The sequence below is a fragment of the Falco cherrug genome, chromosome 6 (genome assembly GCF_023634085.1).
Source record: "Falco cherrug isolate bFalChe1 chromosome 6, bFalChe1.pri, whole genome shotgun sequence".
In the NCBI taxonomy this organism is placed as follows: domain Eukaryota; kingdom Metazoa; phylum Chordata; class Aves; order Falconiformes; family Falconidae; genus Falco; species Falco cherrug.
The window spans coordinates 73786925-73803157 of NC_073702.1; the positions used below are offsets into that span (position 1 = coordinate 73786925).

The 16233-nt window shown below is 48.8% G+C and overlaps 1 protein-coding gene across 6 annotated transcripts; it reads left to right on the forward strand.

Annotated features, from left to right (window-relative positions):
- The first annotated feature begins 177 nt into the window (after positions 1-177).
- On the forward strand, positions 178-15908 carry GPN1 (GPN-loop GTPase 1). Of its 6 annotated transcripts, XM_055714547.1 has the most exons (14): positions 178-309; positions 412-505; positions 1407-1446; positions 2596-2662; positions 3386-3423; positions 3987-4065; positions 4169-4263; positions 6060-6105; positions 7734-7880; positions 10634-10716; positions 13293-13332; positions 14008-14098; positions 14608-14715; positions 15346-15908. In XM_055714547.1, the coding sequence occupies exons 1-14, from the start codon at positions 220-222 to the stop codon at positions 15435-15437; spliced, it is 1110 nt and encodes a 369-aa protein (XP_055570522.1). In that variant the 5' UTR covers positions 178-219; the 3' UTR covers positions 15438-15908. The 6 variants fall into 6 exon arrangements, with proteins under 6 accessions (XP_055570522.1, XP_055570523.1, XP_055570528.1 ...); XM_055714548.1 differs by lacking the exon at positions 412-505 and having other exon boundaries at positions 205-309; XM_055714553.1 differs by lacking the exons at positions 178-309; positions 1407-1446 and adding an exon at positions 1664-1972 and having other exon boundaries at positions 2496-2662.
- The last annotated feature ends 325 nt before the right edge of the window (positions 15909-16233 follow it).

The window sequence follows — 16233 nt, forward strand, 5'->3', positions numbered from 1 at the left end:
GGCGGCGGCCGCCGGCCCCGGGCCCCGCGGGTGAGCGCTGCCGGCGGCCCGCGGGCCCCGCCCGGCGCGGCGAGGCCGTAACGCGTACCCGGCCGGCAGCGGCACTGGCGGCGGCGGCGGCGCGGCCGCCGGGCCCCGCGCGCGTCACGGCGGGGCGCTGCCGGGCCGCCCCCGCGCCGTCCTGCCCGCGCCCCGGAAGGACAAGTGGCTGCCGGGAAGATGGCGGCGGCAGCGGCGGCGGCAGCGGGCGCTCCGGTGTGCGTGCTGGTGCTGGGTATGGCCGGCTCCGGGAAAACAACCTTCGTGCAGGTGAGGGGCGGCGCGGGGGCGGCGGGCGGCGGGCAGCGGCCCCTTTCCCCCAGCGCCGCGCCCGTGGCCAGCGGGGCCTGACGCCTCCTCGTGTCCCCTCAGCGCCTGGCGGCCCAGCTGCACGGGCAGCGCCGCCCGCCGTACCTGATCAACCTGGACCCCGCCGTGCCCGGGCTGCCCTTCCCCGCCAACATCGGTGAGCGCGGCCGCCCGGGCCAGCCCGGCGGAGGGGCGGGGGGGCGGGGTACGCGGGGCGCGCGGCCGGGCTCCTTCTCTGCCCTTCCCGAAGCGCCGCTCGGCCGGGCGGGGGCTGGGCTGCTGCTGAGCCCCTTCCTCTGCCGCCGCTCCAGGTGCGCGGGCTGAGGGCCCGGGGCGCCGCGCCGTCCGCCGCTGCCGTCGGCTGGCGGGGCCCGCTGTGCCGCCGTCCCGGTGGGCTCTTGCCTTGCCGGCCGCGAACGTCTGAACGGCTTGGGTCTGGTCCCCGCCGCCGAACAGCGGTAGCCCGCAGTGCTCCCAAAGCGCTGCCTGCCAGCGCTCCGCAGGACGCGGGTTTTTACAGAACGTGCCCGGACAGCAGACCGGACCGTATGTTTGGCTGTTCCAAGGGGCTTAGCGATCGCGAGGTCGGTGAGGGTCCTGGGTCTCCAGCTTCCTAACGCTTCCCAGCCTGCCTCTCCGGAGGGTCGGAAAGGCAGCGTGGATACCAAAGCTGGTTTCCTGCTCTCGGGTGAGTAATTGGAGCGTCTGCTCCGGTGTTGGGTCTCTAACGATACAGCCAGATACAAAATTGTAGCTTGTTAACTGACATTGATCAGCTGGGAAGAAAATGCCACCCAGGAGGCGGCTGCTGCTCAATACCTAAATGGGCGGTGTTTCCTGTAAACTGCGTGGGGTTTCCTAAGAGTGTTGAGAGCGTAGCAGATCTGCTAGAATTTATTAATTCTGCTCTGGAGATTTTTCCTGTTGGCGCGAGATCTGTTACCGAGACAAAAGGAGACTTGCTGGTAAAAGAAGGGCTTTCGCCTCTCCGCACGTGGAGGGAGGAGGGTGCTTTAAAAGTGATGTCCTAAAACGGCTCCTATGTCTTCCTCCTCTAGATATCAGGGACACTGTGAAGTACAAAGAAGTCATGAGACAGTATCCTTTTTCTGTTGGAATAATGACATTGGAAGTCCCAGGTTTTGTGAAAGTAGTCTGTTGCTGCTGCACGCCTATGCTGAAGAGGGCAGGAGGTGCTGGGGCTTGCGGTAATGCCGAATGTTGCATGGTGATCGGAAGGTTTTGACTATGTACTTCTTGCATGTGAGATTAGAAACGTGTGTTCTACAACAAACCTTTGTTTCTTTGGACACAGACTCATAGAATCACTTAGGCTGGGAAAGACCTTCAAGATCATCAAGTCCAACCATTAAGCCAGCACTGCCAAGCCCACCACTAACCCACGCCTCGAAGTACGACATCTACACGCTTTTTGAACGCGATGGTGATTCCACCGCGTCCCTGGGCAGCCCACTGCAGTGCTTGACCACCCTTGTAGTGAAGAATGTTTTCCTACTATCCAACCTAAAACTGCCCTGGCATAACTTGAGGCCGTTCCCTCTTGTTCTGTTGCTTGTTACCTGGGAGAAGAGACCAACCCTTGCTGTCTGCAGCCTTCTTTCAGGTAGTTGTGGAGAGCAATAAGGTTGTGAGCCCTCCCCCCGCCCCCCCCCCCCCCCTTTCTCCAGCAGCCCTAAACAACATAATTAGCGTACAGATCTGTATGCATGGAAAAGGATTTTGAAATCTTCGTCTTTAAGCTGACGCTTGGGGCATCTTTACAACATCCATTCCCGTTACCGTTTAAGTTGTGCTAAAAATGCATTTGTGCAAGAAATCTTTTAATTATCTTTTGAAGTGTAAATTCTTCACATTAAGCGCATCCAGGGCATTGTTAAATTATGAGTCGCTGTGTTGTAAATCTTTTTGGAAAGACAAAGATGGCTTTGATGTGTATACGTACGTATGTTTTCTCTGTCCAGAGCGGTATTGCCTGAATAATGGCGAGGGGAAGCCACGGCACAGCCCCTTTTCCTTTTGTCAGTCACGCGTGTTTGGGCAAGAGAGAGACCGCTTAGGATTTGTTATGCTGCTGCATCGCTTGGGAGACTGAATTGCGTGTTAGGGGTATTGTCTTTTGCTGCAAGGTGTCCAGTGTGCATTGTACACGGCCAGCTGTTAGAAGGATTGAAAAAGAAGCCCTCTGAGCTCTGCGTAATCATCTGCTTTCCTAAACGAAGCCTCTAGATACGGGCTGGGCCCAAATGGTGGAATAGTGACCTCTCTCAATCTCTTTGCTACAAGGTTTGATCAGGTACGAGGCTGTTCCTCTGTGATGCTGTGCTGCGAATACTGTGCTGGGAGGCTGCGGGAGGTTTTGTGTATTTTGGAGTCTCCTGGGAGCACTGTGTGTGATTAGCCTCCTAATACTTCTTTGGAGTTAGAGTATTCTCCATACAGAACCATGTATTTTACAAAGCAGCCAAAGCGCCCTGGCTTTCATATGGGAGATTTCAGGTTTTCAGCTTTTTTAAAAATAAAATTTAGAAGCCACGTGTACAGAACGTTCTTCAGTGGTTTGTACGTAACTGTTCTGTTGCACTGTGTTCTCTATCGAGTCTTTCATACAAATGCCCTGATTCTGAAGTCGGGAAGCTCACTTGTGGGAAAGGGTTAAGTTTTCCTAGGGTTATTTGATAATTGACTGCTCCCTTAAACCCTAAGTGGGAGCCTGTGCGAGGTGCTGAGACAGTGCACAAAAAAAAAAGGTTGGGAACAACTGCATTTGTTACCCTGTTTCTTCAGTCAGGTCCTGGAACAGAGACCAAATCAAGGTTGTCTCTGACCTGTGCGGTGTCTGAGCATTTTCCACCGCGCCTCTGTAGGGCATTTTCGCACACTGCAGCGCTTAAGAGACTGTGCTCTTTTAATACGTGCATGCAGCTGTGCAAGTTGACGTAGTTTCTGTTAGGAAATGAGGATGAAAGTTTCCTGTTGTGAGCCTAAATACAAAGCGTACTCCTCCTTTTTCAATCAGGTGATGAAGTTTATTGAAAAAAGGCAAAACGCATCAAAGTGAGTATGTTCTACCAAGTCCTGCTTTTCTGGGATCAGTGTGGGAAAACCATGTGAAATCCTAAGAAGATTCTCTGTGTGTTTTCTAGTTGTTTTTCACCCTTGGTATAGATTTTTTTTTTTTTTTTTTGTAGAAAAGGGCACAGAATTAGAATAGATAAACCAGGCATTCTTCAGCTACATTGAAGAAATGTTTGCTGATTCCAGCTCTGCTATTCACGGCTACCGTTAGATGGTCTTTTTTTTTTTTTTTTTTCCCTGGCGCCATTCGAACAGGCGACAGTTAATTCTTCTGAAGAGTTTGCAGGAGTAAGTGTCTGTCAAGTGGGTGCCTTCAGCTTTAGTAGAATCCGAAGAGAGTATGTGCTTCTTAGATACAAGATTCACACAGGAGATAGACAGGTGTGCCTGTAAATCTTGTCACTGTTTGGGAAAAGCTTTTCTGATCTGTAACAGAGTCATCGTGTGATGTGCCGTTGTGTGCTTGTGGCGATCTGGTGAGAATGGGCCCTTGTGCTTAACTGATTTTCCCTTACGGTTTGTTGGGGGTGATTTCTTGCCAGGTATGTCATTATTGACACACCGGGGCAAATTGAGGTGTTCACCTGGTCAGCATCAGGAACCATCATAACTGAGGCCTTGGTAAGTGTTTGCTGTGTGACTTGACAGTGAGGCTGTGTGAAGGAAGTGGTTGTTGAACAGCACGGGCTTCTAACTGAAATACCTTTTACTTTTGTGTTTCCAGGCTTCCTCTTTTCCTTCAGTGGTGGTTTATGTGATGGACACCTCTCGCAGTACTAACCCTGTCACCTTTATGTCCAACATGCTGTATGCCTGCAGGTAAGCAAAGCTGAAAACGCAGTCCGTCTGCTTTGATGGTTGCATCTCTGTGATCCTTAATTTTGGAGGGGAAGCACAGGATGATTTGGGTTGGGAGGGACCTTGAAAGACCGTCTGGTCCCTCCTTGCCGCTTCCATGGGCGGGCACATCTTTCACTAGATCAGGTTGCTCGAAGCCCTGGCCAGCCTGCTCTTGAGCACCTCCAACAATGGGGCACCCGCAGCTTTCCCTGGGCAACCCGCTCCAGTGCCTCGCCGTCCCCCATCGCGTAACATTTCTTCCTTTTGTCCAGTCTAAACCCATCCTTTTCCGGTTTGACCCTTGTCCCGTCGCTACAGGCCCTGTCAAAAAGTCTCTCTCTCTCTCTCTCTCACAAGCCCCTTTTTATGTACTGAAGGGCCGCAGTAAGGTCTCCCTGAAGCCTTCTCTTCTCCAGGCTGAGCAGCCCCAGCTCTCCCAGCCTGTCCCCCTAGGAGAGGCGTTCCGGCCTTCTGATCGTTTCCCTGGCCCTCCTCCGGACGCAGTGCTCCAACAGGTCCGCGTCTGCCTTGTTCCACGGGCCCCAGAGCTGGACGCAGCGCTCCAGGCAGGGCACCAGGAGAGTGGAGCAGAGGGGCAGAGGCACCTCCCTCAACTTGCTGGCCACGCTTCCTTTGATGCTGCCCGGGATACGGTTGGCTTTCTGGGCTGCATGTTGCACATTGATGCCTCATATCCTCTTAATCCGCTGTTTTGGTTCTTCTTCGTCTTAGTGATTTTCCCATTGGATACGCAATATGATTTAGGTGCCAGTGGACATCTGGAGGTCATTGGGTCAAAACTCCCACCAAAAGCATGAAATGATGGAGGAGACCTTAGTGTGGTGAAGGCTAGTTACATTCGATCTGACACATTGTCTGTTGCTTGTAACATCATCGATCTAAGATGTATCAAGATAGGCTAGCTTCAGCTCCTTCTTATTCTAAACACATAACATTGTATTCTAGGGGCTTTTTGAATGTTGTTGATCCTTTCAGTGGTTCTTCAAGGTTTGTTTAGAGCTCAGCATAGCATGGCGTTCTTGATTTATTGTCTCCCTCCTCGTACGTGGATTTATCTGCTCTCTCTCGTGTTAAACCGGGACTAAATACCTGTGTAAAGACCAGCGTATCTAGAGCTGTCATAATTCATGGTAAATGTTGGTAAAAGGTTGTCAAAAAACCTATCAATCCTATTACCAAGGTCAGAAGCGGTATCACTGTGATAGGAATATGCAGAATGTGTCTTATTGCACGCTGCGTTTTCTGACATGGGTGTCGAGCAGAAAATGATAGAATGTGTACACGGTGAAATTAATACGTAAGCGGATGTTTCGAGATAGTTTTGCTTTGTAGATGTTTTGAGTTCTTTGAATTCATTGCTCAGTTCACAAGTAGTACCTCAGAAGCTAAGGTTTGGGTCAGAATAACTAGAAAATGCCAACAGAGTCAAATACTGGGATCTGAGAGTCATAGAAAATAGTAATCAAAATCAACTGGGTGTGTAGAAGGAGATTTTGCATCTTAGAGGCGTGCGCTTGCATCTTGGGGGCAGGGGGAGGGGCGTATTTTGTTCAACTACGGTAAGCAGGATCTGGGTGAAAATTCCATTCTAATTGGTGCGGGGGAAAATAATGATCTTTTGAAGGTCAAATGTGTTCAGTTTTGCACAAGTCTTGTCTGCCTTAATGCGTAACTTGTTTTCTATTCTAGTGAGATTTAAATTAATTTTTAATGTTTTGTGTGTGTCTTCCCCTTCCCCCTGCCCCTTCTTCCAGCATCCTGTACAAGACAAAGCTACCTTTCATTGTTGTCATGAACAAAGTAAGTTAAAAATATGGTTTCCGTGCCCTAGGGGAACATTGTTCTGCTTAGCTTGCTTTGCTGTAGCGTCTTTGTCTCACTACAGTAATGGGTTTTCCCGAAAAGAGAGGCTGGGAGGGAGCTGCAGGCTGAAACCGGGTCTGAAGGGGGTCTTCAGTCTGGTGTACAAAGGCACAAGAAGGATCAGGGATGAGCAGTTACACCCGAACATTCAAGCTAGAGATGATCCTAACCGTTTGAAAAATGTTTTGCACCTTAACCCTAGGCTATAAGGCCACTTAACTTTGTAACATAAGGGTAAGTTCATTACTGAATCTGCTCTTACAGTCCCCTGCTTCCTCAGAACAATCGCCTTCATCGTTAATTATTTCTACTCAGCAGCAGGCTGATGACTCACAGTGGGAACTGTGTAACACCTGCCTGTTTTGAGGAAGGAGGCCCATGCATTGTAGCAGGCAAAACTTCACAAAAGGCGTCCTGATCAGTGTCACTACAAATATGCCAGTGTTTGCCAGCAAGCAGAAGCAGATACTTAACTAGCCCAAGGATACAGCTTCGCTGTTGTGTCAGGTACCTGTAGCCTCAAAGGAATGCTTTTGAACTTAAGGGCTAGCTGGCTCTTGAAAGGCAGCAATTTCACATGTTAACAGAATCCCATTCGATTTTTGGTGTGAGTGCTCTTCCTCTTCCCCACAGACATCCTTTGTGTTTAAGGAATCGCTCCCCAACATAGCAGGGTTTGCACGTGCGCGCACAAATATCCCATACGCTTCCTCTGGAAGACCCGTGCTTTGGATGTGAAATTTCACCTCACACCAGCCAAGCAGGATATTAGTGTCTGATGTGCTCCGACGGCACGCATCTTCCCAGTGACCCAGACCGTGCCTGTCTTTGATAATGCGCTTGCTTACTTGGCAAGTTTTTGTACGCTGTTTTTTTTCCAACTCTGGACAGTAATTTTAGAATAAGCTGTAAAGCTTTTTCTGTAGAAGAAGGCACGAGAGGTAGGGAAAAACATTTTTTGAAAGGCTGGCAGAAATGGGACTTCATCAGTATACGTAAGGAAAGGTGGACCCAAGGCTTAGGATTCGTAACTTTACGCTTCGTTTCGATCTGATGTTTAGCCTTCAGTGAAAAGTAAAGCTAACAGCATCTGAAGAATTTTTAACAAGCATTTTGGAATTGACTCTTGATAAGAATGGAAGAATCTCAAGGAACTGGTAGGTGTGCAGTGGCAAACACATAGATTTAAGGAACGTTACGATTTGCAGAGGAGAAAAAATAATGCCACTTTCTTGTCAACGAGTTGACTTAATGTTATTTATAGGATTTAATCAAGCTAGCTCTAAATAGTCGGGCTTTGACCCTTGATGCATTCAGTTCGGTCTCTAACCCCATAAGTAATCCTAGGCGATGCTTCCTTTACCCGTTTTCCTCCTTCCCATTGGTGCTGGGAAATGAAACGTGTCAGAGTTTTAGATGCCTCATATTGCGATAATAGTGGATACACATGTGGTAAAATATGTTTACAAAACTCTTTAATAATTAGACTGTTTGCATAGCACTCCATGTAAAATTAGAAAGAATTCATCATTATTGCTTCTGAAAATTTTCTCTTCTCCTTCCAGACTGACATAATTGACCACAGTTTTGCGGTAGAATGGATGCAGGACTTTGAGACTTTTCAGGATGCCCTGAATCAAGAGACATCCTATGTCAGTAACCTGACTCGTTCGATGAGTTTAGTGTTGGATGAATTTTACAGTTCACTGAAGGTAGGAATATGCCTTTTTTTACTAACTCGCGTAAAAGCTGGAGAAGGGGAAGCTCGAGGAGGATATTATTGATACACCTGGTGGGAGGATGTGAGGAAGGCAGAAGCAGGCTCTTGCAGTGGTGCCCAGTGAAAGGACAGGGGGCAACAGACATGAAGTGAAACGCAGTAAACTATGCTTACAGAGAAGGGGAAGAAACAATTAATGTAATTTTACTAACTGAGCACTGGAACAGATCGTCCAGGGAAATGATGGAGCCTCCATGCTTGGAGATACTCAAAAGGCACTCAGACGAGATCTTGAGCAACCTGTTGTAGTTAATCCTGCTTTTTGAGTAGAAGAGGTTGGGCTGGACGATCTCCAGCGGTACCTTCCCACCTCAACCGTATTGCCTGCCCCTCTGTAAAAGGGCTTTGCGCTGGCTGCCCTTTTGAACTGGCATCTGTTGATGAGCCTTGCGCTGGGGGTGAGGCTTTGCTGGTGTGAACATCAAGTAACCGTAGTTGCGTGTCACGCTGAGTGGCAGCCTGAATCATTTAATGCCGAATTGTGATTAATCGTCAGGGGAAAGCTAAGAGAGGCTGGCAAGGGGTAACATTCTGTGTCGTAGTGTCTCCCATCTGAGATAATTTTCCTTGTTCTGAGGGTGTCAGGTGCGGCTGGGCAATTCAGTATGTAGGGAGACTTTCAAAAACGAACAAAAAAATGCTGGTGTGCTTGCTGACACAAGAAAAAGTGGGGTTTTTTTTCCACTTACCAGGTTTTGAGAGGCCAAATCCATTTGGTTTCTCTGGAAGCACTGTGCCTAGGAGGGTGTTAATGATGCATGCCATAGGCTGCGCTAAAAGGGTTCAGCTAATTGTGGTTTCGTCAGCTTTTACTTGAGAAGGAAGCAAGCCGAGGGCTTTACGGGTATTACACGAAAGGCAATGAAAATAAACTTAAGTGATACCATTTGTATAGGTAATGATAATTTAGCCAAAATAAAAATACTGTAAGTGCCCTATGGGGAGCAATATACAGTCTTTCAAAAGAGATTGTACTGGTGCCGTATACGGGACTAACGTACTTCCTAGTCCTGATTTGCTAATCGACTGTCTGTATACATGTCATATCTTCAGAACAGTAGACTGGAGAACAGGACATACGCAGAGGATTATAGAGCAGAAGGCAGCTTGTACTTAAGGGCAGTGAAAGTATAAATATTAGTATATATTGGCACAGCCCCTGGACTAACGCTTGAAATCCTTTGGACTGCTTGATTGCATGTTTACTGTACTATTGATAAAATGCAAGGTTGTCCTGGAAAAAGTCTTCCGTTTGAAAGTGAGTACTTGAGATGGCTTGCTTATGAAAAAGAGGGAGAATTTTCACTAGAAGATGTGAGCTTCTTAAGGGTCACCAAGTATGGGCTAGTACTAGTCTGATTAAAGGGGTTTTTAGATAATTGGTTTAATAAAAGCAGAACAAATGGCCAGAAGTGCAGTGACAGACAAGTTCAAATTAGAAAGCAGATGTGCATTTTGAACATGCATTGCCGTAGTAACTGATTCAATTCTCCATCTCTTGCGGTTCAGGGAGCTGGATTGGGTCTCGTGGCCTATTTTGCTCTTTAATTCTAGTACGCTGGTATTGCAGCAGTCCTACTAACCACTTAGAAGACTAGGTTCAGCACGAGAACGCGGACTATTAACGGTGAAAGACTTGATCTTCCTTTTGGATTGCCCTATCTTGTTCATTAAGGTTAGGCACTGTATTGCCTTAACCGTGTTTTTTGTGAGGTATTGGGATTGGAGGTACAGGGATGGGTGTGGAGTCAGGCTTTCCGTGGTTTTTTGTCTTTTTTAACTGTTGCTTTTCCCCCTCTCTGCTCTGTGGTAGAACTTGCAAAACAGAGGGGAAAACCCAGGTTCCCGAGTCAAATAAGAGGGAGGGAGGGAGGAAGGAAGGAAGGAAGGAAAAACCCCCTCAAACACCACCCCCACCCCCTCCAAAAAACCCAACCAAACAACCCCAACGCCCAAACAAAAAACTGGAGGTAACCAACATTAATAGCGGGGCGGGGGGGAGCGGGGGAGGGAGAGAGGTCGAAAGTAGGAATGACCAAAGCTGGAAGTATTACTGCACACGCTTGTGCCACTGTGATGATGTCGTGGTTTAACCCCGGCCGGCAACCAAGCACCACGCAGCCACTTGCTCACTCCCCCCCAGACCCGGAGGGGTGGGGAGGAGAATCAGAAAGGAATGTACAACTGGAGGGTTGAGATGAGAACAATTTAATAATTTAAACAGAATCAAGAGGTAAGAACAACAGTAATGACAATAATAATAATCACAGTTAGGATGGAAAGGTGGGGAAAATCCAAAGGAAAAGGGAAGAAACCCCAAGTGATGCACAGCACAACTGCTCCCCACCTGCTGACCGATGCCCAGCCAGTCCTCGAGCAACGATCCCCGCCCCCAGGTTTATATACCAGGCATGACGTCCCATGGTGTGGAATACCTTGTTGGCTGGTTCAGGTCAGCTGCCCTGGCTGTGTCCTTTCCCAGTCTCTTGCGGTGCACCAGCTACTAAGAAGAAAATTAACTCCGTCCCAGCTGAAACCAGGACAGACATTAGTGTTCCCTATTGTTTTTTTTTTAGTTCAGGTTGTGTGTTTAAGATACTGCTTAGTCTTTCTAGCTCTGATGATCCATCAGTGAACACTTGGCTCTGTTACTCTCCAGTTCTGGTATGTGGTTTTCTTTTGTAGGTGGTCGGTGTTTCTGCCGTGCTCGGCACTGGACTGGATGATTTTTTTGTTCAGCTTTCTAAAGCTGTAGATGAATATGAGAGGTAAGGTGATAACCTTTGGTCCCTGACCCAGTGAATACTTGCTGAAGTTCCTGATTTTGTGAGCCCACTCCTTTGATTTGAAGGACTGTACACTTTTCACAGCCACAGTAGTCTAGGGTTTCTAATAAACTCCAGTGCAAGAGTCAGCGTAAAAAGCAGCAGTCAAAAGGAGCTATTCAGTGGTGAATTTTTGCGCTGAGTGTTCAGTGAAAAAGCAAAAGCTATCTGTGCCAGCAGATCTGTATCTAGGTTTGAATTGTCGTCAGGGAGCTAACACCAGTTTGGCAGACCGAATAGGCGAGCAAGTTGAAAATCAGTTGAGAATTTGCTCCTTGCTGGATTCCTCCCCGTGAAATGCTGCCAGGCTGCTCTGTAACAATAGAAAGGGAATCCGGTAACTTGGATTGCTTGGAAGTACCTAAACCAGGCCATAGACTATTGTTAGAGGGAAGTGTATCACGCTGGATTGGATAGCCAGGGAGGCTGCTACAGCCTCACACTCCCAGGTCTGATTAGTCTGGCCTGGTCATGCCCCCAGGTCTGGTCTCTGCTCACCTGCAAATAGGCCCTTTTATTCCCTTAAGCCTCTCTTGCCCACACGTGTTCCTCCCCAAACCTCCCGAGTGCCTCCCTTTTCCCGCCTTGGGTTCCTCCCCTAAACATCCCATAATAAACCCTCTGCTATCCCCAAATGCTCTTTCCTTGCATCCCATAGTGTGTCCCACACCCCTAGGCAGCCAGACCCCTAGCCTGTGCTCGCAGGGTGATCCAGAGGGCTCCCGATGAGGCACGGTGATGGATTTCACACCTGGACCTGATGGGTGGGGCTGGGGTAGGGTGTCCCTTCCTCCGAGCCCTTAATTTGGATCCCCTGCCTGCCACCGTGCCCCTGTTCCTCTGGGTTTGTTGAGAGAGGTCTTGGGCGGTTTGGTTGCTCTCCTGTGATGGGCTGGGAGTATCTGGGCAGGGTATTATTTGTGCTCCCGCCTCGCACCTCCAAATGTGTGTCTCTGCTCTTTGGAGGTGCTGAGGAGTTTTGCCACGTAACCTGACAATTATTCTGGGATACGCTGCCTACATAATGAAACCGCGGTTAAGGGTTTCCCGTAAGCTGCCAGCACGCATTTGCAGCCTGGAAAGGCGACCGTATCCCGGGCAGCATCAAAGGAAGCGTGGCCAGCAAGCTGAGGGAGGTGATTTGTCCCTTTCTGCTCCACTCTCCTGGTGCCCTGCCTGGAGCGCTGCGTCCAGCTCTGGGGCCCGCGGAACAAGGCAGACGCGGACCTGTTGGAGCACGGCGTCCGGAGGAGGGCCAGGGAAACGATCAGAAGGCCGGAACGCCTCTCCTAGGGGGACAGGCTGGGAGAGCTGGGGCTGCTCAGCCTGGAGAAGAGAAGGCCTCGAGGACACCTTACTGCGGCCTCTCAGTATATAACAAGGGCTTGTAAGAGAGACGGAGAGAGACTTTTTGACAGGGCCTGTAGTGACAGGACAAGGGGTGACGGTTTTAAACTGAGAGAGGGCCGATTTAGACTGGGCGAAAGGAAGAAATGTTACGCGATGGGGGACGGCGAGGCACTGGAGCGGGTTGCCCAGAGAAGCTGCGGGTGCCCCATTGTTGGAGGTGCTCAAGGTGAGGTTGGACGGTGCGGCGAATGAAGAGACGGGACGCAGCTTGATGCAAGCAAACGTCAATTTATTGTACAGAAGCACGAGTTTATATACACTTTCAGAAGCTGCGCGTTTTAAACAGATTGGTTCTTGAAGCTAAGCATTGCATCCTAGGCAATCCCCGATTGGTGGTTAACTACCAGCAATTAACAGCAAGGTGTTACCTTCCCTTGGCGCCATCCGTCCCCCACTCCCCTGTGCTCTGTAAACACGCCTCATCATGTTAATTGTTGTCTAGACAAGCTCGAGCACATTGCCCTCAGCTAACTGATTGCCACGCATGGTCCTAGTTTCCAGCCCGCTCCTGCAGGACGGGGCTTTGAGCAACCTGATCTCGTGAAAGATGTCCCCTGCCACGGCAAGGGAGGTTAGACCAGATGATCTTGGAAGGTCCTTTCCAACCCAGACTATTCCATGATTCTAAGAAGAGGGTATCCGCATCCCCTTTCTCCTTACTTCCTTAAAGAAATGTTTCAGAGGTCCCATCGGGATGCAGTAGTTTGGAAGCCTGTGAACAGTCTTTGTGTATGAGATCCCATTGAACTGTCTCAGGAGGCGCAAGTACTGGCAGAGAAAGTCGTGTCTGTGATGAGAGGAGAGCGACACATCTGCTGATGAGCTGTAGCAGTGAAATGACTCCTCAGTCGAGCTGGTTTAATTTCTTTCCCCAGAAGACGGCGTGAGAAAGGTTTGCTATTTCAGTGAAGTATGTTCACTTATTTTGCACCCGTTGGTTTCAGACTCCAAACCTGGATAAAAAGTCCCGTTAGTCTTTCTGAAATGTCTCTCAAACATGAAGCCTAGAGAAAACTTTTTGGGGGTAGAAGCAAGGCTCCACGATGATCCCCACTTAATATAAGTGGTGCATTAGTTCAGCCTGAACGCACTCTTATTTCTCTTTGCAGAGAATATCGTCCAGAATATGAGCGCCTAAGGAAAACACTGGCAAGTATTTTGAACTATTGTACACCTGGGCAGTGTATCTTGGGGTCACTGTTATGTACACAGTTGCTTCCGTGTTGGGAGGGTCTAACAGTTATTCACTACTCATGCTTGTTGCGGAGAAACTGCTGTGCTGAAGCTCGCCGTCTGTCTTTTTTTCCCCTGCATTCGGTGGAGCCTATCTCTGAAAAAATAAAGATGTTTTGTAAAACAGAGGTTGCTCAGCGTTTTGGTGCTAATAATTCATTTGGGCAAATGGTGAGAAGATGATTGGGGAAGATTTACATATCTTCCCTTCAGGATGAAGAATAACCTTCCAGATTCATTTGTTGAGGATAGCCGTGTATCTTTCCGCACCAGTGAAGTGCGCTGTTGCAGTACCAAAATCGGTACCGCTGCTCACTTTGAGTTCTGGCTGTCCAAAGGACAGTTGTCTGCCGGCACAACTTCACCGAGTCTGGCTTCCTGATGCTGCTGGAAACGTTCTGGAAGTCCGTTGTGCTGGAGGTTGCTTTCCACCTTTATCCAAAAGTTCTGTGTAACCTTAGTTGTAACGTAAGACCTGCTCACTGACTTCTGCTGTCTGGCTGGGGGACAGGCTGCTGGTATCGGGCGAGAATACTCTTCTGTTGGTGTTTTAAATGCACTGAACATCCCCGTGTAACTTTGTACCTACAGGAGAAAGCTCAAGATAAACAGAAGAGAGAGCAGCTGGAGCACTTGTGGAAGGACATGGGCAGTGTGTGTATGCAGGACAACACACTCGCAGGTACCTTACTAGGAAGATCGAGTTTATTGCAGAAGTTGTCTGCAGAGGCTGCCTTGAGAAGACACGCAGTGCTTTTCTGTCTTCACAGCAGAAGCGTGAAAGCAGCTTGATGTTAGTAAAGAGGAGTGGGGCTTTAGTTCCTGTGGGGTGGGTCAGGCTTAGCTCTTCTGTGTGTCAGTCAGCGGGGTGAGAAGAAGAAAGGCTGCTGTGTAGATAAAGCAGGGGACACAGTGTAATGAAAGTAATGAAACGCTTTAGCCAAGGTGAGAGAGTCAAATTAGAATGTGAGAAAGCTCTGCTGTTGGTGGAACTGTGGCCTTACGTGAGGGTGACTATGGTGCTGATGCAGCCTGTCATTTGGAATTTCTTTGGAATTCTGAAGCAGCTTTCTGTCCCTTTAAAGTAGGTGTTAATTGCTGTGTTTCTGTGCAAACACAAATTGTCAGGGCACAAGCGACCTGACTTGTTAGCGTGCCCTTTTGTGTATAGCCCTTTCTGTTTCCTTTGAGGGTCTGACGATGCTTCTGCAATGGGTCCCTCTGAGCTGATCCTAACACGAGGAACCCTTGATGAAGAAGACGAGGGGGAGAGCGATACCGATGACATTGACCGTGAAGGTAAGGGAATCGGGGATCTGGTCCGCTCTGAAAGCTGCCTGCCGGTCTAGTCAGGAAATACCCTCTGTATTTCATTAACTGGCGTGCCTGTCAGGAGGGCCTAGAGAACAAGCAGACGCTGTCGCCTAAATACAGGCGTCTGAATCTGTAGCAGAAGCCCAGCTGCAGTGCTTCGTCCAGCGCTGTCGCACTCTGGCCTTTGTGCAAGTTCAGTTGTAAGTTTTCTGTTTGAGTAATTATTTTTAATAGGTGCGTAACATTCATAAACCAGATAACTTGTTACGCTTGGAGCATGCGGTGACCTCTGAAACTGATTAACGCGCAGTGTGTTCCATCATCTCTTTGGCCTTACAGATTCTGCCCCGGGCTCTCTTCCCTTTTCCTGTGACTCTTGGTCTTGCAGCGTTCTTCTAAGTTCTTACATTGTGTCATTTGTCTCTGATACAGCTCAGGGACTTTGTCTTTGTTCTTCCCCGTTCCGTTGATCTTCAGGATCACTTGTTTCTTTTGCCTTGTAATGAAGTTGAAATACACGTTGCTCTGACTAGCCTAACTCTAACTTTCTTCAGTAACACAAGTAGAACAAGTGCCGAAATAGCGCTGAACTGTGGATTTTTTTTTCTGCCCCAGTTACTGAGGAGAGTCATGAAGAACCAGCCTTCAGAAACTTTATGCAAGAGACGCGGATGAAATACCAGAGAAGCAGCAAGGCGAATGAGTGAGACCTTCAGAAGCAGGGGGTTCGGAATCCCTTGTAATGGACTTACAAGTAAAAGAACAGTGTAAAGGAACTTGCGTGGGACCACGCATGGAGTCATCTATCTGTGAACAGCTTCCTCTGATGTATTTATATCTTTCTTCCCGTGTTGGTCGTATGAGTTGAACGTCTTGTATCCAACTGACTGCACTTTGGCCACGTGCCAGTGTGACTTCCTGAATACGAAGGAACCAGACAGGCGCTTCCTTTTGCTCCAAATCCTTCACCTGTGCCTGTTGAGAGCCTGGATTTTGAGCTCTGGCAGCATCAGCATCTGTAGAGCACTTCCTGGTCTCCAAACGTGCATTCTGTTCACCTTGTGCAGACAGGTGTCTGCTGCAGCCAGGACACAAGCGAACTCTCTGCTGCATGAAACTTCATCAATCTAGTGTTTGGTGTCTTGGTTTTAATTAAATATATTTTATGTACTAACAAACGTGTGACGTTTAATAGCGGGAGATTTCAGTTCACTGTTCCAATGGGAGACCATTTCCCGCGCCCCGCCCCCCGCTTACAGCCCACCCATATGGATGCACAGCAAATTCATCTTAATTACATTACACAGACACAACACAAATGCCTCCTGGGAAAATCCTGAGTAAGAAAGTTCCCAGGAGGGAAAGCCAGAAAGAATCAGGCTAGATTTGGCTGAGCACTGAAGTACGCGTGGCTGCATACTGGCTGCATATATCTGTAGGTAATGTAAAAACGAGGACTTGGAGACTGGCTAATGCTCATTTTCCTGGTAGCCACCACGGGCA

Bases quoted from the DNA above. Each gene is read 5' to 3' on its own strand.
- GPN1 (XM_055714547.1), top strand. From the start codon at position 220: ATGGCGGCGGCAGCGGCGGCGGCAGCGGGCGCTCCGGTGTGCGTGCTG. The intron at 1,447-2,595 runs GTATCCTTTTTC...CGAAGCCTCTAG, and splicing joins TACAAAGAAGTCATGAGACA to ATACGGGCTGGGCCCAAATG. The intron at 6,106-7,733 runs GTAAGTTAAAAA...TTCTCCTTCCAG, and splicing joins TCATTGTTGTCATGAACAAA to ACTGACATAATTGACCACAG.